The sequence below is a fragment of the Dermacentor silvarum genome, unplaced genomic scaffold, assembly GCF_013339745.2.
Source record: "Dermacentor silvarum isolate Dsil-2018 unplaced genomic scaffold, BIME_Dsil_1.4 Seq548, whole genome shotgun sequence".
Classification (NCBI taxonomy): domain Eukaryota; kingdom Metazoa; phylum Arthropoda; class Arachnida; order Ixodida; family Ixodidae; genus Dermacentor; species Dermacentor silvarum.
Window position 1 is genome coordinate 8,228 of NW_023606409.1, and position 24,831 is coordinate 33,058.

The following is a 24,831-nucleotide window of genomic DNA, read 5'->3' on the forward strand; positions in this document are numbered from 1 at the left end:
TTATTTTTATGCACCTTACGGGTAACAACTATAATTTAATGCAACGTTTGCGTTTATACGCTACACCGTTCACAATCTAAGCCGAGACACAGACATCAGCTCGTAGGAAAGCTCTGTGTGAGACGTCGACGCTGTGGTGTCGCGAAGACGAAGGTGATAGGTTTGTCGAGGAACGAATGGTGAGGCCGGATGTACGCAGAGATAAGTACAAAGTGAAAGACAAGGGTAAAGGTTCACTCTTATGTTTCCTGTTATATTTCTGCGTCCATGGCCTAATGGAAGCCGGTGCGATGCGCGTACATGCATGCTCTCGCATGCACGTGCTGAGCGAAGTAAGGCACGCGCCTATTCGGCAAGACAGCAGCTGCCACGGTCATGAAAGTCTGGCAGGGTTCGCTAAGAAAGCTATGCTTTAGAAAGACATCATTGCCATTCGTCAAAAGGGATGCATGACCCAGAACGCGCGGCTCCTCGGCGAGGCCTACAAGATTAGGCGGCACGCGCGGCTATACCCACGGCACGCTGAAAGAAATCTCTGAGGCGACGTGCTTGGTTTGATGTCATATCCGCCAACCGCCGGGTGCACGCATTGTCGGCTTAGGTTCTATTTAAATGTTGTTAATACGAAAACGTAGGCAATTACCAATCCTGTAGCTTTACCATGCAAGGTTGTTTCAGTAGCGTGTACTACTTATGTATAACCAATTAAGCCGAAATCAAGGTGGGCGCCACGGATGGAAATACAGCGCGAAATAAAAGCTGGATGAACCAAGGCAAAGTACCTTGGTTCATCCGGGCTGGCCGGCATTTCTATAGGTTCACCTAATAAACGCGGCTTTGTCATTCTTCGTCTTTTAACAAAGCGCCAGGAGAGGTCGCTGCTGGCGCTGATACTGCCTTTCACGCATGCAGGAAGCAAATAAACTGGGAGGGTGTCATGTCACAGAGCCAGTATTGGCATGCGACCATTCCCTCTTTTTCTGGCAGTATCGGCCCAGCACGTCGACCTCTGAGATTCGGCGTATTGGCAGGAAATGTTTGTTTCCCCGAAGTTTCTAATCGATGCGCTCTCGTTCGGTTGCAGTGCCGTAGCTCCGCCTGCAGAGCTGAAGCACTAAAATCTACTGCGTGCATTGTCCTAACAATCACGTGCTGCGCAATGTTCTCTCCTAATTGTTTCCTTATTCCATGCTTTCGCGTCTGTGGTGATTCGACATTCTGTAAACGCAATCACGTAACTGGACAGAATACACTTATCTGTTATAAGGACTTCTATATGTTACTTATGGGTACGACTTCATTAGGAAAATTACTGAACCTTATCACCTGATTGCGAATACTATACGGAAAGCCAAAACACCAGCCCCAGCGCTGCTGGCGCCATCGTGTGAGCGATCGCGCAACCAAAACGTGTTAGAAACGTCTTCGTAAAACACGCGGAGGTGGTGTGGTATTGAGTGGTCTCACCTAAACGAAATAGAAATAAACACTGCATGTAATAATTGGGCTGCGGTCGACGCTCTGCAGAATCAGCAGCATCAAAATTGAATATGGTCCATCAGCGCATTAAAAGCCCTGCGCGCGTGTTTTGGCTAAGCTCACTGCTACAAGTTGGCTTCACAAGCACGGCGGCTGGTATCCACTTCTCAGGTATATTCCGTGAAGCGGGAGTCATACGACAGTGCGGATTGCCGATTAAGCCAGATGACGAGAATGGTGTATAGCTCAGTGCCGTCGAATCACGCCACATGCCAACACAGACGCACACACAAGCAATTCAGTGGCCATTTAATTAGCGGCAAATGCGAGAGAGAGAGTAGCGAGTCATTATGTCACACCTCTTTGAAGTCTCGGCTCCATCGAAGTGCAACACACACACGCACCCGCTCACATTTCCACTTCGACACACCTAATGCTAACGCTATAAAAAAGGGGTCCCGTTATCGTTAGCTAAAAATTGGCCATTGTAGACGCCTTTCTTACTGTTTTAGTTTTTATTAGTTATTACAGTTAGCACAAGTTAAGTCGTAGGCTCGGTTTGAGCGGTGAATTAAATTTTATGCGTAAGTGTCAAATCACCCATTGGCGAAACGCAGCTCCACTAACGTGAAACCTGGGGAGGTGCGAAGCATGCAGGGATGCACAGATAATGGGCTCATACTGCCTTAAGCAATGGCTCATATATAACCCCGTAAACACGGCCTCCCCATTACGACGACAGAAGAGAAGTGAAATTCTACGCTGGAATAACGACCAGCCAGTTGTGGAAGACTACGACGACGACGATAAACGCGGAAGCGCTCGGCCCGCGTGCCGCTTGCTTACCGTGACGGCGACGACAGGAGACGCCGACGACAGGAGACGCCGACAGGCCGAGCGCATAAGATGCTTCGCTCCTAAAAACACGTCGCAGACCAGCTGCTAGCGGTGAGATTCGCTGCCGCTCGTTTGGCTGCGACTGAATGGGTGAACCGGTCGTGTGAATCCAGCTTAAGTGGCAATACGCGTATGGACAAGTAAAGCCCGTTAATATGGCCATATTGATCGTTTCACTTATTACCTCTTTCGCTGTATTGTTAGTAGTATATGTTATCGCTCGGCGCAAGGCGTACATTATGTAGCCGAAGTTTCTAGACCAATATGTAGAAATGTTTAAAGACATGTTGAATCAAATTGCAGCCGTGGCGCGAATGGTGTTGGGCTATCTCGAGCGAACACAAACACCGAATTCTACTCTGGAAAGTATGGCGATACACGCATATAAAGCAGGTGGATTTGACTTGTGGGATCAGACTACGACAAGCTCTGGTGTATACTCGCCGCTATACCATTGTGACTTAAATGTTGCTTTCGTTTTTTGCGGCGCAAGTTCGCCCAGTAATAAAATTATAGTGACGTTTCACTTTGTGAACGTGGGTAACGGTAAGCATATGAGTGCTGTTCCCGAGTGTTTAAGCTATGCCGTCTTGCCTGACACCCGCATTGTCGCAAGCCGCCTAGCACGTTCGTCAGGAGACTCCTGGGAACGCCTAGCCCGCGCCTTTTGCCGGTCTTGCTCAGCTCGTTCCCGGTGCTTGCTGACGACTTCGGCGTCGGTCGACTCGCGCTCGGCCTGCCGCCGCTTGCGTTGCTGCTCCGTCCTTTTCGCTCGGCGCTCGGCCTTTCGATCGCCAGACGAACCCGGTACATCCATAGCGCACACAGAGCCCGTAGCAACTGCCAGAAGGGGTGAACCCAGCGCGCCCCGTCTACCCTTCTCCTCCGCGACGCTTCGCCTCCTCTCCCCCCCCCCCCCCTGTCGCCGCACGCTCCTCCGTACCTTCCCCGGCGCGCGCACTTCACCTCCAGGTGGACTCCTTCTCCGGCACTTGCTTCCCTCTCCCAGCTCGGCGGCCTCCGACTTCGGTGGTCTCGCCGATTTCCCAGACGGGGCATGTACACTTGCCCGTAAAAGTTCGATTCTTTATTCTATTACCTGCTTTTATTTCTGCTTCTTCACCATCGACAATATAAAAAGCAGCCAGTACATTTCGGACCTTACGCACGACGGCGGCCGCGGTTTGCAGCCCAATGGGAGGAGATGTTCTCCAGATACACCAATGGTATCTACGGCGGCCGCGACAAGATCTTGCTCAAGAAAGAGCTGCTCTCGGTTCTTGCGGAGCTGCTTGGCTCTCCCGCCGCGGGTCCTGCTGGGGTGCGCTGTCTCGTCGCCTGGAGCCTGTTTCGACAGCTGCTCGTCCACGCACAACTGCCACGGGATACCACCCCCGAGAAAACGCAGTACGGCTGCTACCACCGGGTCCGCGATGTCATGGGCTTGGCACTAAACAGCCACTATCTTCGATCAGGTAAGCTGTCATTCACACACTTACGAGCAACCATTTTCCCCCGTCTGGCTGATTAATTTAGAAGTACAAAAGGAGGTTGCCTATAGGATAGCGAAATCAGACGCACGGCGTCGGAGGCCCCAGGGTGCCTATGCCGGAGTTAGGCAGTGAGGTAGTAGTCCAGGACGGGAACAGGTGGCCTTGCTGTGGCTTGGAGGGCATAGTGGTGACAGTGAGGGCGCTCAGGGAAGTTGCTGAGTAGGCGGTATGGGCGAGCTAAATAGGGGCGTCCACGTCGCTCTGCTTGCGCGTAGAGTGGTAAACGACACATGATGTCGAATCGCTGAAGGCGCAAAGCCCAACAGTCGATGCGAAACGTCGGGTCCACGAAAGAAGAGGACAGCCAATACTTAGCGTGAAGGTCATCAATGACGTGAAATGGGTGGCTGTTGAGATAAGGGATAAATTATGTTAGATCATAGACTATTATCGAACATCCTTTTTTTCAGGGACCGAGTAATTGACCTCTGCCTAACAAGCATGACTTGCGTTCACCAATAAGTAGCCTATTAGCAAACGGCAGGCGCAGTTTGGCCGAGGACAGCACCGGGGCTCACGCTGCTTTGCGTATGTGTGCATTTCGGCCGAAGAAGCAGGATTGGCGGCGAAGTGAGAACGCGGCGTAACGTAGCGAAGGAGTCGTCACAAGCCGGTGTACTCGCAGAGAGGTTACTCGGGTTGCTGAGAAGCTTTGTCAGGGGCGCGATGGTGGAATCGATGTTTCGTGCGAAGCAACGAAAATAGGAACAAAGCCCCAGGTAGTTTATAAGCGCTTTGATGGAAGTCGACTTGGTAAAGTTGGTAAAAGAAGGAACTTTCTGGATCAGCGAGGACGCCGTCTATGGAGACAACTTGAGCAAGTGGTAATTTGTATGTCATCTAGCGCCAAAATAACACCTCTTGAGGTTCAGCTGAAGGCCAGCACTTGATGCAGCGCGAGATCTGCTCAAGGCAGATTTCAAGGCAAGCTAGGTCTGCTAAAGGCACTAATTTGGGTAAAAGGGAATCTGTATAAATAAGGCCACGATGCATGTCGCCTAAGCTGCAAAGGCAGAGGTTTCACTTAAGGCTATACGAGATATCCACTTCGTTAACATATGGGTTTCTTTCGTCTTCCCTCCTGCGATGTGTCTTCGATATTTTATTGCGATAGCAATCATATGGACAGTCCAGGCGAACGTTCAACGTCGTCGTCGCCGTCGCCGTGATGTTTCGTGTTAAGTTCAAAGGAAAAATTACTAGGGGTCCCTCATGCTACAACTAAGACGAGTTGAAGGCGAAAGCCCGACGAGCGTCGAAAACTCGATGACACGACGACCAGTTTTTTTTTTTTTTTTTGCTGAGTCATCATCACTCTGAAACCACAATTTACAGTCATTTTCCCAAGTCATGTTTTTTTGCAAGTCACTTTTCCTTTGATTCACCAAACTCTAACCTTGACTCTGCACGTTTTTGCTGAGTCACTCACTTATTGCTGAGTCACTCTAGCCTGACCATGGCTGCGCATGGCTATCCGCGCGGATGAGCACTTACACGACCAATGCGCCGTGTCTTGGAGGCACACCGTGCTTGAAGGTAATAATCTACGGGAGCAAGCGAAGGTGGCTGGTGGCTTCATAGGCGCTGTTTTACCGCGCCAATGGTGGAGGTCGCGTAATCTCAAATTTCGGGGTCGCGGGGATGAGAAAAGAGGCATGAAATGTTCGCTCTCTCGACGCGCTTTATCACGCCGGAGTTGTGACAGCGAGAGCTCACGCTCTTCAAGTTAGATCAGTTCATGTGTGCCTGTGCGCGCGTGGCATTTAATTAGTAATCGAATATTTACGGCAACTTATACGGCCGATAAAAAATAAGAGCCTTAGTTCAAGTAGTCGTCCCTTGCAAAGTTTGCTAAGGTTATCAATTCTTCGAGTTTCGGGTGAAACGGCGACTTTTTTTCTGACTGCATACAGGTCTCTGAACACGTGTGCTGCACTATTTGTCTGTTTCGCAGTCGAGGCTTTACTTAAAATTATGTTCATATTTTGCGTTGTTCTTGTTCTCGGCTGATGTTCTAATTTGCATCGGCGTTCACGAACGCCATTTGATGTTCTCTCTTTTCACTAGCAGAAATTCTTGTCTCGTCTTAAATGAAGTGTTGCTTGATATATGTTAGTCATCCTTCAAAGCTATCCCATCTCCTCCTATGTAGTGCTCCTCGGAGACCTTATAGTACAAAACTTCTAGAGGGTACTCTGGCACTACAGTGTTTATGAGAACTCCAAGCGTAATGGTTCAACCATCGTGGGAATGATAGTTAGCACTTGGATTTGCCTGAACTTTGTATTTGTGTCTTTTTGTGACTCTTTGTGACAGAGATGTGACTTTGCATATTGATCATATTCAACAAAACGTTTCATTATAAATACAACTCGCAATCATTTTTGCATGTGAAAAGAGTTTTATTGACTCTTGCGTTCAGAAAGAATAGGATCGCGCCGAAGTTTAGGACAATGAACGCAGAAAAAAGCGTGGTAAATAAAGTCGCAAGAGCGTACGATGCCACAAGCCCGAAGGGCACACAAATTCATAGCTGAAAGATTGCAGCGCCACAGTTCACTCTAGTAATTATAGTTGGAAGTTATATGTCTTGTAGCAAATAAATAAATAAATATTTTCCACCACGCAGCGGTGAGCCACCATGCAGTGTACAGAGCCTTGGACATGTTTGCCAGAATCCGCGAGGCCTTTGGTGCAGCAATAAGGAACTCCAGTTGGCTCGTCGGCCATGAGCGGGATGTGGCCCTGCGAAAGCTGGCCAACATGAAAGCCCTCGTCGGTGGCCCCGAGGATAGGTGGGACGAGCACTACGTGGAGGAGTATTACGGTCAGCATTCTCCGATATATACCTGCTGTGTATTTTGTGAAGCAACTTCGCCAACCTGTAACTGCTGAGGATTCATTTCGTTGCAAAATCGCTGCGGGCCTCGTTTCTCAAAGAAAGCCCCGCGCATATGTGGTTACGGGAGACTACGATTACGACCCCAGCTCAGAGCGCTGACAGATGCACTCCGAAGCTATATTCGAACGCATTCAGGTGTTTGTTGTGACGGTATATATCCCAACAAACGCCAACGTTTTACCAATTTTAGGCTGGATGAGTTATATTTTGTGGGCTTAGGATGATAAATTATTTCATAAATATTTTTCCTAACAGAATAAGATCAAGATTGGCAACACTATTAAGATCAATATATACAAAATGTTCGCTAGAAGAATGACCGCCAATCTACTTAACTTTGACGTCTAATGAGACACTTCAGTCGTATAGTTCCGCGTGGCGCCCATATAAAGTAGCCCCAACGTGGTGCTGCGTGATTAAAGAATTCTCGTTATTAACGCAGCAGCTTTAATAACGATGTTTTGATAATAATGATGATTTAGAATGTTTTTGCACATGCAAGAGCATAATTAATGTGCTGTGTGATGACACCTGAACCATTGTGACATATATACCAGCTAAATTACAGAGCGAATAAGAACTACCGTGTTCAATTTCTGGAATTCCATGCGGTGAACACACACACACATCCCCATCACACCTGGTGTTCGGTACTAATGATGCAATGATTTTAACTTGGGGACGTATTCTGCGATGATCGCTTTCGGCGATACTATTGCCTTCGCATAACACATTGCTCAACCAGTGAATAAGCGCGCACTGACAGTGATATTGCCGAAAGCTATTGTACGAGAATACGTCCCTTGTTCAGAGTTGATCAGCTTAAGATTTTAATGCAATGCAGGAGTTGGGTACCTTCAAAGTTTCAGAATAAAATGCTGTAGGTTTGTTTGTATGCACAATAAAAGAAGCTGGCAATGTGATGATAGCTCATTGGAAACACATCCAACAAGAACGAGTTGGCAAAGGAGTTTATTGCATGCAGTTTGACCAGTAACATACTGTAACAAGATAATCGCGCTTTGTCGCATCCGAATCATATTGCTTGCATCAGAGATGTCAGTCAGGGATAGCGATGCATGAATTATAAGCCGCACGTTTTCCAAACAGCGATGTGTGCCCCCCCCCCCCCCCCAGGACTATCAAATACAAATCTTCTAGTCACATTTTATTAGGTATATAAGACACAACGACGGAATTTTTGACAGCTGATGAAAAAAATCACGGTCATAACCATAGGGAGTGAGGGACAGTGGCTTGTGTGCACGAGAGTACATGTATATATTTGTTCGCACTTGGCTCTTTTGGCTTTGAGCAACATTCTCGTTGCTGTAATATAACCTAGCTAATTTGTCATCATAAGTTTGTCAAGTTGCAATGATAGCCTAATTTAGCCTGAAATGGCTACTGCTCCAACTGTTTTAAAAACATTACATATAAGGAGAGCACTTTAAACATTGAATAGTATTAACCTATTTACTGCGAAAGTGTCGTTCAGGGCTAGCGCGACGCGCGCCTTAAAGTGTTGATTTTCTAAGTAAATACACTGGAAAGTATTTGGCAGAATGAATTAGTCGTGGACTTCAAACATTCAACTTTTCTAAAGAATAGTTCTGCGGCCAGCACCCAACTAAGTAAATACACTGGAAACTATTTGGCAGAATGAATTAGTCGTGGACTTCAAACATTCAACTTTTCTAAAGAATAGTTCTGCGGCCAGCACCCAACACAGTTGAACCACAAGGAACAACCAAAGTGGGCCGCAGTGGGCCTTCTCAACGAAGCTATTCCGAATTGTATCCACGCTCCGTATAGTTGTCATTGCCAATTGGGTTGAATAACTACAGCGTCACGTTTCCCTTTAGAAATAGTAGTATGAACTCAATGCAGAGTAAGTTTAACTAGCTTACATATTAAGCATGCACCTGATAATTTTTTTCTAAGCAGCATCGACTGCAGGCGCCTTGTGCAATAGTCACTAAATGACGTCATAGACCGTGGCAAAATAGAGAAGGCCACAAAAACGGCAGCAGAGTGCGTACGCATAGAGAGTTTTTTCATAATGCGTTGCAGTGACCCTTTATAGCAGCAGGCGACTCGCTAATAAGAACTCTTATTCTCTCAAGAGTCATGGTATTCCAGGAAGTTTTCTTAACATTATTGTAATTTAGAATCACGGAAGGAAGAATTTAAAAAGAAATACGACGAAGCTATTGTTCCCCTCCTTCTTGTTCTTTATTTTTTTAATTCGAAAGTATTGTATGCCCCATTACACGAAAATCCGGTGTTTTAGTCGGCGGCGTGACCGAATGATGGTACCAAAAATAGCCGACGGCAAAGAGTGAAGGCCCATTCACACTTGCGAGTCGCACAGGTCGTGCGACCGTTCTGGCCGAAAAGCGACAGTCGCAAATGGTCGCATTGGTCTAAAAGCGACGATTGCAGGCCAGTCGCACGCTGCTCTAATCTCCAGCCTTGCGATTGCGAGTAACAAACCGCTAAACCAATCAGCGAGGCCCCCGCAGGGGCGTCTGTGTCAGCAGACGTTTGGTGTGCTGCGACAAAACGTACCCGAGCACGTGGGGGTTGGACCCTCCCGCGTTTAAAGTGCGTGGCTTAGCCGTGTTTGCGGAAAAGGGGATCGTGGGGTTTGAACCAATGCTGAGTGCTTGGACTTTTATGGCCCCTCGAGACAGGCAACACACCCTTTAGCCTCGGCTTCACGTAGACGGCACCCCCAGACTTACCCACCCGGGGGAAATTGGTAGTTGCCTTTTCATGCACTTCTCTCCGATCTTCGTCTTTCTCTCTCGCTTTCAATCGATCCTATCTTCTCTTCACTTCATTTTACTTGCAATTTCCAAGGCAGCAAGGGTTAACCTTGTGTGGGTAGCCAACCTTGGGTATACCATATTTGGTTATAGTGGTTGCGTACAGCTGGCGTTTGCAGGACCTGTCTTTTCCAGGTCGACGATACCCAACTACAGAAAACCTTGTTTAATTTAAACAGTCTAAATCACAGGGGAGGTGCATGCGACAGCATGCTAGAAGAGCAAGCTAGGAGAGGTTTCTTTCGGGAATCAATTCGTATAAACAAGAAACAATAGTGTGGAATGCGCTCAGAAGGCTCAATGGGCAGCAGCTGCACCCGCTGGCCCTTGTAAATAATCGAGGAAACGGGTTGGAAGACCACACAAATGGTCTTGGTAAACATTTTGAGTGCGTATCTAGCTCCGCGCACTATTCACAGATATTCTTAAATACAAAGAAATAGAACGCAAGACACTGGACCGCCAATTCACAGGAAACGATCTACACATCCGTCCATTCAACTTGATCAAGAGCATGCACACGTACACAGATTACATTACTCGCATTTTTATTGCGATAGCAATTATATGGACACTCAAAGCAGATTTCTGCCGTCGGCGTCGTCGTCGCCGTCGCCGTGAGGTTCCGTATAACGTCAATGGCGATGAAATCGTTGCCGCGCGCCGGACGCTGTATGTGCGAGTGAAAGGGCGCGAGGGACGCGCGATTTCGCGGGGAGGGAACGCACGGCGAACAAATGAGCGTTCTGCGCCATGCTCCCTGAAGGGCTGCAGAATTAAGCGTCTCTTTCCTCCTTTACAATCAACGTATATATATATATATATATATATATAGAGAGAGAGAGAGAGAGAGAGAGAGAGCAAACACGACTTCTTCCATCGCGCGAAAGGCCGTGGGGGACGGGAGGGAGGGAGGGGAGGCGACGTTTAGCTGGGCAAAACGTCGAGTTTAGTAGGGCAAAATGGAGACGGCGTCGACAACAGTTCTGCGCGTTGCTGGTGCTGCTGCATGTCCAAGTTTATACAGCTGATAAACTACTATCCTTACTCTGTATAGCTCTCTACTAAGTTGCTATCGCAATTGATGCTTCGCTTTTCGGGTGAAACTGCGACATTTTTTAATAACATTTCAGCAGCGTGACACCTTCCAGCTTCATGGAAAGAAGCTAACGTTGTCCCAGTTTTGAAACAGTGTAATGATCCACCCTTGGTAACAAGCTGCCGTGCGATAGCGCTTACAAGTTGTCTATGTAAGCTTTTCTAAAAAATGATAAATCGCCATCTTTTGCATTTCCTAGAATCAAAGAACATGCTTTATCCCTAACAATGTGGTTTTCGAGAAAGCAGGTCCACAACTAACCATCTTGTGCGCATTCAGGCCAACATCCGCGATGCATTTGTCCATAAACAAAACTTGTCAGTTTTTCTAGATATGGAAAGGCCTACGACACCACACGGCGCTATGGCATTATCAGAGACCTATCGCGAATGGGTACCCGAGGCAACATGCTCAGCATAAATGAAAGCTATCTCTCACACCGTACTTTCCGTGTTAGAATTGGTAATGCTATAAGTCAATTACACAGGAAACTGGGGTACCGCAGGGCGGCGTACTTAGTTGTACCAATTTTATTGTTAAAATGAACTCTTTACATTCGTGTATTCCACAAAGTATGTTTTATTCAGCGTATGTCGATGACGTGCAGATTGGATTTAACCCATCTAACATCGCAGTCTGCGAACGACACGTTCAGTTTGGCTGAACAAAGTCTCGACATGGGCTAATCAGAGCGGCTTCAAGCGGAATCCCCCAATAAGCTCATGCGATCCTCTTTACAAGGAAGAGGGGCCTTGTCCCAGAGCCTAGTATCCAGCTCCATGGTCAGTGCTTATCTTTGAACATACAACACAAATTTCTTGGTCTCATACTTGACTTTAAACTAACATTCCTTTCACATGTAAAATACCTGAAACGCAAATGTTTAAAAACAATGAACATTTTTAAAATTCTTGCGCGCACAACATGGGACAGTGACAGGAGCTGCTTAATGAACCTGTACAGGAGCCTCATACGGTAATGCCTGGATTATGGTTCTGCAGTGTATCACTCTGCCGGTCCAAGTGCATTGAACATTTTGGATCCCGTTCACCATTTAGGTATTCGCCTGAACGCAGGCGCTTTCAGAACAAGTCCTATACAGAGTTTATACTGCAACGTGATTTATTCATGTGTAGACGTCAATGAATGCGAGAAACGTCAGGCGAACGTCAAGAAGCGGCGAGGCGACCAGCAGTCCAAAATCCGGGCAAGCGCAAGCTCGGGGCGCGTGGTTAGCACCAACACTGTGGCTTGCTTACTGACTGCTTCGTCGTCGTCTTGTCTTCTTCATTACATTGGCCCCCGGGAAGTAGCGTAGCCATCCTGGTGACTTAAGGCGTTGACAGTATAGAGGGGTCATAATAGGGCTTGAGGCGACTCACGTGAACGATTTCCCGACCACGACGGCGTAAGTCTTGAGACGGTGTCAAAGGCTCAACCTCATAATTGACTGGAGATGTCCGAGCGAGGATGCGGTAGGGCCCATGATATCGGGCCAATAATTTAGACGAAAGGCCAGGCGTACTCGGAGGAATCCAAAGCCAAACTAGGGCACCGGTCGCGAAAGTAGTGAGAGATCGGTCGGTGTCGTGCCTGAGCTTCTGGTGACCTTGGTCCTCGGTTGTCAATGAACGGGCCAATTGACGACAATCTTCGGCGTACTTGGCGACATCAGAAATTGCAGTGTACTCAGATGAGTCAGGTGTGTAGGGAAGCATAGTGTCCAGCGTGCATGATGGCTCACGTCCGTACAAGAGGAAGAACGGCGAGAATCCTGTAGTCGCGTGCGTAGCAGTGTTGTACGCATATGTGATGAATGGAAGGACGGTGTCCCAATTTGTCTGGTCTGACGCCGTGTACATCGTCAGCATATCCCCCAGAGTGCGATTAAATCGCTCAGTGAGGCCATTAGTTTGCGGATGATATGCACTGGTCATGCGACGAACGATGTTACACTGAACGAGCAAGGCTTCAATAGCATCAGACAGGAAAACACGTCCCCTGTCGCTTAAAAGCTCACGGGGAGCACCGTGGCGCAGTACGAAGTTGCGTAAGATGAAAAACGCAAGGTCTCTTGCCGTGGCTGTAGGCAAACCTGCAGTCTCGGCGTAACGCGTGAGGTGGTCCACGCCGACAATTATCCACCTATTCCCAGAGGTGGTCGAGGGAAGCGGGCCGTATAAGTCGATACCGACGCGGTCGAATGGACGGGCCGGGCAAGGGAGAGGCTGAAGTGTACCGGCCGGGCGTTGAGCTGGAGTCTTGCGCCGCTGACAGGCAGTGCAAGCACGTATGTACTTGCACACAAATGCATACATTCCGCGCCAGTAGAATCGCTGCCGCAGGCGATTGTAGGTCTTGAGAACGCCGGCGTGAGCGCTTTGTGGGTCAGTGTGGAAAGCACCGCATATGTCCGTGCGCATGTGGCGAGGTACCACTAGAAGCCACCACCGGCCATCAGATGCGTAATTCCGGCGATAAAGGAGATCGTCGCGAATAGTGAAATGGGCGGCTTGGCGACGCAGAGTTCTTGAGGCGGAATAAGTGTATGGGTCAGTGAGAAAGTCAAGGAGTTGACAAATCCACGCATCCCGCCTCAAGAACTCTGCGTCGCCAAGCCTTTATTAAATTAAGTATAATTAAATGAGTGGTCACTCCAGCTCAAAGTGCAGTCTAATCCTGAACACCCGTCTCATAAAACCATTAACGATTTGAGGTCTACCACAGTATTTCAAAACCGACCTTCAATGAGAAAGCCTTTCTCACTACATGTGAGGGAGTTGAGTGAGGAAATGAATGTCCCACTACATGTGCATCCAATCATGGCTCCAACAAGGCTGTTGCCGCCGTGACTGTGGCACATGAATGAATGCGACACGTCATTTGTCAAAGTTACAAAGCACGTTCCAGAGGAACACATCTGAATGCACTTCTGAGAACTTCAATTAAAGTATTCATGCCCGGAATTTTATACTGACGCCTCAAAGTCCCATGCTGTCGTCTCTTATGTAGCGGTTGGTCCATCTTTCTCAGAATCTGGTGTTTTGCACCCTGAAACAAGTCTCTTTTCTGCGGAGGCATATGCATTAATGTCGGCTGTTAAACATATCCGGAAAACCAACCTAGACAAGGCCATTATAATCACTTACTCTTTGAGTGTAGTAAGGTGTTTAATCTAATTCCGCAAACTTAACAATCCCATAGTCAAAGATGTTTATTCACTTCTATGCACTGCGTACATATCTAACCAGCTTGTCGTGATCTGCCGGGTGCCCGGCCACAGAGGCACCGAAGGGAACATGCTGGCAGACCAGATGGCTACATCTATTGCAGCGAAAGCGAGTAATGTGCATGGCCCATCATAGCGTTAGTTGATTTTGCGTCATAAAACCTTACATAACTAACTATATATGTCCCTATGACAGACTTGAAGGCTTTTCTGTGCAGAAAAATTAGAACATACTGGCAGCGAATGTTGTACACTGATACTTCGAATAAGCTTCATTTAATTAAGCCTCGATTGGGTAACTGGTGACCATCAACTAAAATACGGCGAACTGGAGTAATTCTATGCCGGCTTAAAAAAATTGGCACGTACATACACTGGCACATACATACAGTTTATTTTAATATACTATCCTTTCATGTTTTAGGATCACAGGACACTTCACAAGTTATTGTGATAATTTAATATATTTATGTTTTACGCACTCTACCGCGAATGTATTTTAGGCACATATACAGCTATATTTCATCTATGCTTCGCACTACATTGTTCTATTCAAGTCACAATCCATTGTATGGCGCTTTTTTGGCCAGACCTGGCTTGCACCATTAAACACCACATATCATCAGTCAGCGAGGCCCCGGAAGGAGCGCGCGATACCTTGTGCATCCAGTTGTCATTGCCGGCGGCAAACACGAAAACAAAAAGGTGTTACTGTATGAGCTGAAACCCGCATGAGAAAGACTATATAGAAGTGAAACCTTTCTCTATAATTTTCTTCTTCGTGCACTCGCAGATCTGCAAGTAGGTGGCTAGCATGCCCGGTCACTTCCCGCGAACGGAGGGACGGGCGGACCTGCGCACGCGTTTGAAGTACATGTATACGGCCGCGGTGCACATCAAAACCATCATGACATCCTCCTCTTGACTCATGTCATCGTGGTAGCTCGCGAACAGCAAGGAATTAAGCACACTGAGCGCAAGTGCGGGAGACGCGATCAAAGCAGACAAAACTCCCGAAAGCGCGCGAACGACGTCGTTCCCGAGAGATCTCGTTTCGAACAAGAAGGCGACCCCGCAGGGCGCTAAGGTCGCCCTTGGAAGTGTGAACAGTGAAGGTCGGTGTTGTCGAGCTGCTGTCTGGACGCAGGCGACTGACGGTCGTATGCCCTTCGCGACTCGCAAGTGTGAATGGGCCTTAAAGCCACTTAAAAAACACTCGAAATGACGTCAAATTTCTCAAGGAGGTTCGTGTAAACAAAGCATATTAATGCATTTGAAAAGAAAACTAAGTAAATTTTGGTCTTGGTGGGAATCGAACCCGGGCCTGCAGGCACGATTCCCCGCCGCTCCACGGTTTTGGTTGACTAAATGCGTGCCTATAGTGCGTGCGTCATTGCGCACGTCACGTCGCAGTCATCTGGCTGACTAAACGCGTGGCCTAGTGCGTAACGGCGCAGCCAATGGGTAGGAGGTGGTGCCACGTCATGAGTGTGTAAAATGAGTGCATAAAATAAAAGGCATTACTGTCGAATTGAGTGCCGCTGAGTGGTCCTTAGAGTTATGAACTTCTCGCGGGCAAGCAATCGCCTTGAGACGCTTGGTGTGCTTTCATTGGCCTTACTGATGCGCAGTTAAAAGGGTAAAAGATAAAACGCAGGCGGGAGCTTGCGCGGACGAGGAATGAGCAGAAAGAAAAATCATTTCACCAAAACGACTATAATGTTTGCGCATTGCCATACGTAAGCAGTCTTAAGTGTATATGTCGAATTTCTTTTTTTTTTTTCTTACCTCATTCTGGGTTGGAATAATACAAGAAAGCGTCGCTGGCTTGGTATATACCTCCGGGCATCAAGGCTGCCAGTGTTGAGACCAATTTTGTGCCAATGAGCTAGAATAATCATGGGAAACTCTTGATTCGATCCTGACCCCTGATGGAATTAACCCCCCGGTTCTCCTCTTTCTTACCGCCGATCTGTACTGCGTGACTCCGTAGCTCTTGGCACAATCGCTTGACTGAGAAACGGCGGGCGGTGCCCTGCCGCATGCAGAGGGGCTCCCGGACTCGCCGAGTGACCGCTTTTTCGACGTGTGGCTCAAGGCACGGTCGGTCTGCGCCCACCGCCTGTGGTCGGACCAGAGGAAGTTGGTGTTCGATATCACCAAGGTGAACGCCTACTACGAGGTTGAGACCAACCTCGTCATCGTGCCGGCTGCCTTGCTACAGCCCATAATCTTCTTCCCCGACGGCAACGAGGCGTACAACTACGGGAACCTTGGGGATGTGAGTCCTCCGATTCTGTTGCAGTTCTTCCTCAGCATTATAAAATGCCAAAGATCCCATATTACCAGCTGTGAAAAAAAAAATCGGTGGTGATTTAGCGGTAAATGCGCGAGAAATGCGTTAGCATGGAGTCGCACCTCTTTGAGGTCCCTGATACGTGACTTAAACCGCGTTCACCACGTTGCAAAGTGTTGTTCAGTAGCTCACTCGACAAACTTATATACACACACAAAGGGTGTCCCATCATGCATCGCATTTTCAAAGAGAAGGATCATTCTACGCGTGAATAACCAAGTGCATATTGTTCAAAGTAGAGTGGAGCAACCGCCAGTAATATTTTGTTGATGTCATTCACTTGATTAATTAATTGCATTTAGCTATATCTTTAATTACTGCTTTGAATGGCCTGTTCCCAATGAATAATTCGTAGAAAATTTTAAGAAGCTTAAAACTGCTATGTTGTCAGCAAGGCACATTTTGTCGGTTTGTTTGTTTGTTGTTTTTTTTTCGACTGATATACGAAGCCCGAGAAGAATGAAATGTATCACGTGAGTAACCGTCCGCCCGAATCAAAAATAATTCTGGCTCTCCCGTAATCGAGAGTAGATGTAAGCACGAAATGGCTACCGGCAAAGTAGATTGGTGCCGCGACTCAGGCCTAAAAGCTTACTGAGCCGAAATGAACCTGTTTTGAACTGAACCTCGTTGCAAGTCTCGTCTCGGCAATCATCCGCGGCGCGCCGGCCGTTGCCTGCCTGGTCACACAGCGTGACACCATCTCTCGAAGGAGGCGGCGCAAAACCCGCGCCGCGGAACTCACGGACCGCTGGCATTGAAAAGAGCACAGGCAACCCTGCCTCAGGCTCAAAAAATTACAATCAAGTGTATGGTGCACTGTATCTGCCTTTGGAACGTCGCCATTGGAAATGACAATTTAAACTTCAGCGTACTAGAAGTTACAGCTTGAGTGATGTTCTTAACAAAGATTAGGAGGAAATCTGAAGCAATATTTTTTTGTAACTTGTTTGGGCAGTAACTAGCGTATGTAATGCGGTCCTGTACAAGGGGTTGGGAGCCAGAGACTGCATTTTCTTAAGTTTTGACTAGTTGCCCGGATGATCTCGTTTCGTTCTCACCCCATTCTCGTCTTGAGTGCCTGGATAGCGGCTCTCAATTTTGGTTCTAGGTCTCTTGAAGGTCGCCGACAACGGGAGCTGAAAGCATTTCATGCTTAATAATCGTCCTCAAACACGGTCCACGGGAGTTAGTGGGCGATCTGTCGCGCAGCTCTGTCGTGCGCTGAGCGCGCCAGATAAAGCGCCAGCTTTGGCACAAACTGCTGTGCAGCTTGTTCGAGGGCGCTGCTCAAGTTTTTGGTGCGGGAGGACGGTTAGCCACGTGATATCTTTCACTTTTCGCGGGCTTTCTTTATCTGCCTGGAAAAATAAACGGGCAGAAAGTACCTGCATGGCTAAACGCATGCCACGTTGAAGTTTCTTTCAATTTCCTACAAATTCTTCCTCGATATAGCCTCATAAGACCTTTTGTACGATGAATTGGATATCTCCTTCAACATTTTTTTCTTTAATTCATTCGGAAGCAACCTACTAAGCGGCCTCTAGATATGCAGCCTGGTGCCCCGATGTGGCACTGTTCAGAAGTTATTTACGCGTCTTATTGTCATCCGCTTTCGATAAAATTGAACTAATTTATCTAGACCTCCCTGTTGTCACAAGCGGCGGAAAGCAACTTTAAAGTATATCTCGAATACCTTGACTTTGTTTCAAAATCGAAGATGCAGCAGCAACATGGCAATGTAATACGCGTAGTTCCATCTTCATCTCTGAGATCAGGCAATGAAATGAAGTTTTTACCGTAGCAAACGTGAGATGGTTACTTCATCCCGTACATCGAGATGCAGCTTTTGGAATCTAATTAACCGTGGTATTTAAATTTAAAAACGAAATATTTTTCACGTTCGTGACATACCCATAGACAATAAAAGCCACCTATAAAGGGACATAAAATAGAAAAATTATTTCTTTTGTATCACTCAATTAGCCTTGTACCCTATCAAAAAAAAAAACCCACTCTTACCACGATAACACGCTTGCTAAGCCAGAAAAAGCGCAATAACAAAATGACTGCTGGCGACGCTTCCTTGAAGTTGCCGCACCAGCTCGCTTTTAAATTATGAATATTGACGGCGTATTCTGTAGGCCTAGATAATTGCTTAGCGGCGAAGATAGACTAGCATTGTGTTCTAAGTTTCAGAAATTTTTGCTGAGCTAACGCGGTCTTAATACGAGAAAAATACTTTGAAATCCCCGACGTCACAGGGACACACCGGCATTGGGGATTCGGCGCGAAATTCAAAAACTGAAACGTTGACCATCTTTTTAACAGCGGAGCTGCTGTAGACCGAGGCTGCGCCGTCGGTCCGTCCGCCGGTGTCACGCAGGTCAGGTGACCAGCAGAGCATGAGAGCCGCGCTAGGGGAGGAGGCGACCAATGAGGGGGTGCGCGGTGTGGGAGAAGGCGACCAATGAGAGGACGCGCTGGGTGTGAGGAGGAGAGGCGATGGGTATAAGAGAAGGTCTGTCGCACATTGCGCATTGCGGCGCGCCGTTTCGAATAACACGCAATGCGCAGAGCTGCTGCCGACGCCGTCGGCGTTTCCCCGCGTTCGCGCCGAACGCGCGCGGTGTCCGTGACTGCAGCCGATGCCTCTGGCGGCGGCTCGGCAGGTTTCGTTCAGAGAACTGGACACTCGTCGAGTAGCGCCGGAAGTCGCGGCCTCTTCTCGCCTCGCAGCCTTTCAATATAATACAAGTTCGTGTTGTAGATCGGTGTTTGCTTGTGTTTGACGCAATTGCATCACGTGCAACACATGCACATGTAACACTCGGTGTAACCAGCACAGCTTCTTTTTTCGGTCATCTTCACGGAGTGGAAGGGAGGTTTAATTTTTTTCTGGTAATCAACCTACGGTTACGAAATTTACGACAACTGAGTTTTACAAGAATGCTTTATCCGTATAAACTGCTTTAGCGTTTTGCTTTGAGCGAGTATGTCCCATAGCTGTATTCGGGTCTCAGGATGGTAGCGTACCGACCGGGCCGCCGGATAAAAAAAGTACCGAAATGAGGCCGACGGCTACCAGTCGCTGTTACAGCGCACCTCTTGTAATATTGAATAATGTTAGCTACCCGTTTACTGCGCATGCGCTTTCAGCTTTAGCGCAGCGCCACACTTTGCGCTGCCAATGCTTCCTTCGCCTTGTGGGCGAAACTGCCACTTTTTTTATATCCTCTCCGAACAGCTGCCCAAATCATACTCTATTCAGAATAAACGTTGTGCCATATCATAATTACAAAACGAACACTCATTGGCAATGTTTAATAATATAAAGGCGCGCACTAATGCATAAGGGAAGACGACTTGAAACGGGGAATGACGTGGAACGACGCATTCAGAACACTCTACAGTCGAACGCGCTTATAACGAAGTGCTAACGAAATTATTCGTTATACGTACATGTCACTTTTTTTAAAAGGTCGCCCACCGCACAGCTCACAATAGAACTGGGACAGAATTACTCCTTCGTTATATAGCTCATTTCGTTGTAGAGGAGTTTGTTATAGAGGCGCTCGACTGTATACACGTTTTGAAGCGAAGCTTTATTTGCGAACCTTTCCTGACTTTACTTACCGTATATGCTTGATGATACTGCTGTCTGGCCGAATAGCCGATCGATGCTTCAGAGAAATTGAATTACCTGCGCCATGTTGGGATCAAACCTCGGGGCCCCAGCACAGCAGCGCAATGCTCTGACCATTATGCCACAATCGCACGTGCACTTCTATCGTGCCAACACCTACTACAGTCGAACCCGATTAAATCTAATTTTAAGGGGATCACCAGAAAGTTCGATATATAGCATAAAAATGTATGCAGAAAATTTCAAGGGGATTTACCTGCTGTTCGTTATACACAATAATTCGTTATATGTGGGTTCGATATATATCCGGGTTTGACTGTATAGCCCTTCGAGGTGATCTCCGCGTGTTTCACATTGCGTAGCACGGGTGCCCGAGAACACATGCGCGTGCGCCTGTTTCCTTCATGCCAAAGAAGCAGGAATGGAATGGGCAAATTTATAGCATTTGATTTAATCGCTTCGAGAAAAATTCGATTTCCATTGATTATAAGATGTGCGTTGGATCTGCATATAAAAAAAAGAAAAAAAAAGTGGAGGAGTATACCGAAGAGCATTTCGAGTCCCGCTATACTCTGCAGCGAATAGAGCCTAATGTTGTTGTTTTTTTTTGTTTTTGTTTTGCAGATCATGGGCCATGAGATTATGCATGGTTACGACATAGAGGGAGTGGAATATGACGACAAGAACCAGTTCAAGCCATGGGGCACTCCACAGTCGCGCGAGCGCTACGTTCAAAACGTTATGTGCCTGCGCAGTTCCCATGAACAGGTTCGTCTGTTGCACTGAGTGCGCTGCTGCGAAGCACAACTATTGCGCTTTTTTCAGAAAAATAATTTGTAGTATAGCATTACAGCGTTGCATGTAGGCCCCCTATACATAGTATAGACACGGACTAGCGAAGGAGCACGTCATCATCATCATCATCAGCCTATATTTTATGTCCACTGCAGGACGAAGGCCTCTCCCTGCGATCTCCAATTACCCCTGTCTTGCGCTAGCGTATTCCAACTTGCGCCTGCAAATTTCCTAACTTCATCACCCCATCTGGTTCTCTGCCGGCCTCGAATGCGCTTGCCTTCTCTTGGTATCCATTCTGTAACCTTACGCATCCTACGTATTGCATGTCCTGCCCAGCTCCATTTCTTCCGCTTAATGTCAACTAGAATATCGGCTATCCCCATTTGTTCTCTGATCCACACGGCTCTCTTCCTGTCTCTTAACGTTAGTCCTAAGATTTTTTGCTCCATTGCTCTTTGTGCGGTCCTTAACTTGTTCTCGAGCTTCTTTGTTAACCTCCAATTTTCTGCCCCATATGTTAGCACCGGTAGAATGCAATGATTGTACACTTTTATTTTCAACGACAGTGGTAAGCTCCCAGTCAGGATTTGGCAATGCCGGCCGTATGCACTCCAACCCAATTTTATTCTTCTGTGAATTTCTTTCTCCTGATCACGGTCCCCTGTGAGTAATTGACCTAGATAAACGCACTCCTTTACAGACTCTAGAGGCTGACTGGCGATCCTGAATTCTTGTTCCCTTGCCAGGCAATTGAACATTATCTTTGTCTTCTGCATATTCATCTTCAACCCAATTCTTACACTTTCTCGATTAAGGTCCTCAATCACTTGCTGTAATTCTTCTGCATTGTTGCTGAATAGGACAATGTCATCTGCAAACCGAAGGTTGCTGATATATTCGCCGTTGATCCTCACTCCTAAGCCTTGCCAGTCTAAGAACTTGAATACTTCGTCTAAGCATGCAGTGAATAGCATTGGAGATTGTGTCTCCTTGCCTGACCACTTTCTTGATAGGTAACTTTCTACTTTTCTTGTGGAGAACCAAGGTAGCTGTGGAATCCTTGTAGATATTTGCTAAGATATTCACGTATGCCTCTTGTACTCCTTGATTACGCAATGCCTCTATGATTGCTGGTATCTCTACTGAATCAAATGCCTTTTCATAATCTATGAAAGCTATATAGAGAGGTTGATTGTACTCCGCACGTACCGGAGGGGCACGTACCGGAGCATAATAGTTTCAGGGTAAAATTGCTGGATGCAAATCTATTTCAAGCATGCCAAGCTTGAACTCAGCATATGCTTGTACTCAGCATAAACAATGCTGAGTACATATATGGAGTAGCCTTGCAACGCATCAGGTGACTCGCCCCTCCGATCGCAGCCGCCGGCTTGGCGCATGCGCTCTCCGCAGCTGGGTCGCCGCCTGACCACGTGACTCGCCGCGCACCTGGCCACTAAAGCCCTCACCCTTGCACTGTGCGTGCTTCTATACGCTAGCAGAAAACTCGTTTGAGATATTCTTATGGTAGACCGCTTCAAGGACGGCGCTGTACAAATTTTATTGTGTACCAAAAAAAAAAATGCAGCACGTTCCAAACAATGGCCCCTTAATTTATGGTAACCAACCACCAAATCTTCAGAAACTTCTACACACTAAAACCACCCGCCGGGTGGCTCAGTCAGCTATGGCGTTGCGCGGCTGAGCATGAGATCGCGGGATCGAATCCCGGCCGCGGCGGCCGCATATCGATGGAGGCGAAATGCAAAAAAAAAAAAAAAAAAAAAAAAAAAAAAAAAAAAAAACGCCCGTGTGCTTGCGTTGAGTGCACGTTAAAGAACCCCAGGTGGTCAAAATTAATTGGGAGCCCTCCACTACGACGGTCCTCATGATCAGAACTGGTTTTGGCACGTAAAACCCCAGAAATAAGAACACACTAAAACCTAGCGTGAGACGTTGCGTTATCTTCAATAGCTGTGCGTCTCACACTGTGCATGTGTCTGGTTTGGTGTTAGCAATTTCGGCATAGCTTGTGAGCGGTGTAGTGCATAGATATAAATAGGCTGTTTTAAAATAGGAGGCACCTAATGATTAGCATTTCGCCACAGCGCATGCGCCGAACCCCGACAGTGTCTTTGGGTTTGGGTTATAGTGAACTAGAATATATTCTAGTTCACTATAGTTTGGGTTGTCGCACGCCCCTAACGCTAAATTTCAAAAATAGCGTGGGTGCCCCAAGCGCCCCCTTAACCTGCTTTGCGTCGTCTCAATGTCACCGTGAACATCTCTAAAACGCGTCAGCGCCTCCTCATTGAATATAATAAACTGTCAGGTGTACTTTCATCCTATAATATATTATGGATTGCATTAATTATTTCGTTTTATTTATTTTTTTCTGGCATCATATTTTCATTTTCCTTCCGTGTGCAGGAAGGGCGCTGCAATCGCGTAACGCTAACACAAGCCGGAACCCCTATTCTATAAAGCTCCTTTCCGGCGGGGCAGATTGCGAACGCAAAGCGGTCGCTTGTTGAGGCACCCTAAGCTCTATAGACCCCTATTCTAAACCTCCTTAATAACTACACGAGGTTAGGGTTGTGGCCTTTGAGGTGCATAAACATTGCATGAGGTTGCGCGTTACGTAGTATGAAAGTAAGTGCTATATCGTACACATTGTCGTTAGTATAGTATATAGCTCATAATTAACTTCCTTAATAAAACCTAACAATTAATTAATAACTACACTAAATCTTCGCGTCAGCATACATGTACGGTAGATCCGCATAATTTTTCTTTTTTTCTTTTGTCACGCCAATTATCTATAGGCGAAACGCCGCAAGCGCCAACTGGAGCTCAACGATACGGTTGATTCGGAGAACCTGGCGGACTTCGTGGGTGCAGCGATTGCGTACGCCGCCTTCCGCAGCCTGCCGTCCTTCCACAGACACTGGACGCTGCCGGGTCTACACCTGACGGCCGACCAGCTTTTCTTCGTGGGCCGCTGCACAAAGACGTGCAAGCGGGCAGAGCGGACGACGACGATGCGCTACGCAACCGCTAGATCGCGCTGCAACGTGCCTTTGATGCACATGGTGGCCTTCTCGCGGGCGTTCCATTGCCCGGTTGGGACGCGCATGAACCCGCAGCACAAGTGCTCATTCTGGGCCTGAACCTCTTCGGTGCGCGCGTCGAGCTCGGTGCACCCCTTATGAATTCGGCACGAGCGAACCAGCGGGATCGTGTCTCGTAACCACTATAATATCTCATATTTTTTTCACTGAACACGGACGTTGGTTTACATGCCCTATAGCACGTTGTTGCTTTTGCACAACACTGCACACTCCTTAATAAACTCTGTCCAGGGTATAACTTGTGAGTTCGCTGCTTAGAAACTTATTGAGGGGAAGCGTAGGAGTTGCGAAATGAGCTATATAAAGGACGGAAACAAGGCGCTATGAATTAGAAGAAAATTACTCCATCTCCCGCTAAAGGGAACCATGTGTGGATGCGAAGCAGCGGGGAGATGGTTAGCTTGAGCGGGAGATGGTTTCGCGGCAGCGGCCCGAGCGCTCATCGCGGCGCTGCACAGGAGAGAGAATGAGGCGCGCGCGCTCCGTCATTTTCATACCGCGGAACTACCGTGGCGCCCCCAGCGGAGTATGCAACTGTCGAAACACCTGTCGAGCGCGCCGCTCCGGATTCCTAGAGGAGAGAAAGGGGAGCGTGGGAGAGGAAAGATTGGGGGAGGGGACGCGCATGCGCTGTGGGGGTGTGGGACGCGGGCGCCGCTCCGTACAGTATTCTTAGAGAAGAGAAAGGGGGAGCGTAGGAGAGGAGAGAGAGGGGGAGGGGACGCGCATGCTCTGTGGGGGTGTGGGACGCGGGACGACAGACAGAGCCGCCGGCAAGAAATGCTTCGCATTTAAAAGCGAGAGTTTTTCTCTTTGGAATGTGAAATCTTGCACAAGTTTTTATCCGGAATGAGAATGGACACTTGGTAGGTTCTAGTTCTTCGATTTTACCTACCATACAGGTAGCAAG

General features: G+C 47.6%; 1 protein-coding gene across 1 annotated transcript; it reads left to right on the forward strand.

The window, feature by feature from the left end:
• Positions 1–3,580: 3,580 nt before the first annotated feature.
• Positions 3,581–23,960, forward strand: LOC119435226 (neprilysin-2). Its single transcript, XM_037702143.2, has 5 exons — positions 3,581–3,851; positions 6,559–6,756; positions 16,039–16,271; positions 20,617–20,760; positions 23,616–23,960. The coding sequence occupies exons 1-5, from the start codon at positions 3,581–3,583 to the stop codon at positions 23,958–23,960; spliced, it is 1,191 nt and encodes a 396-aa protein (XP_037558071.1).
• Positions 23,961–24,831: the final 871 nt, after the last annotated feature.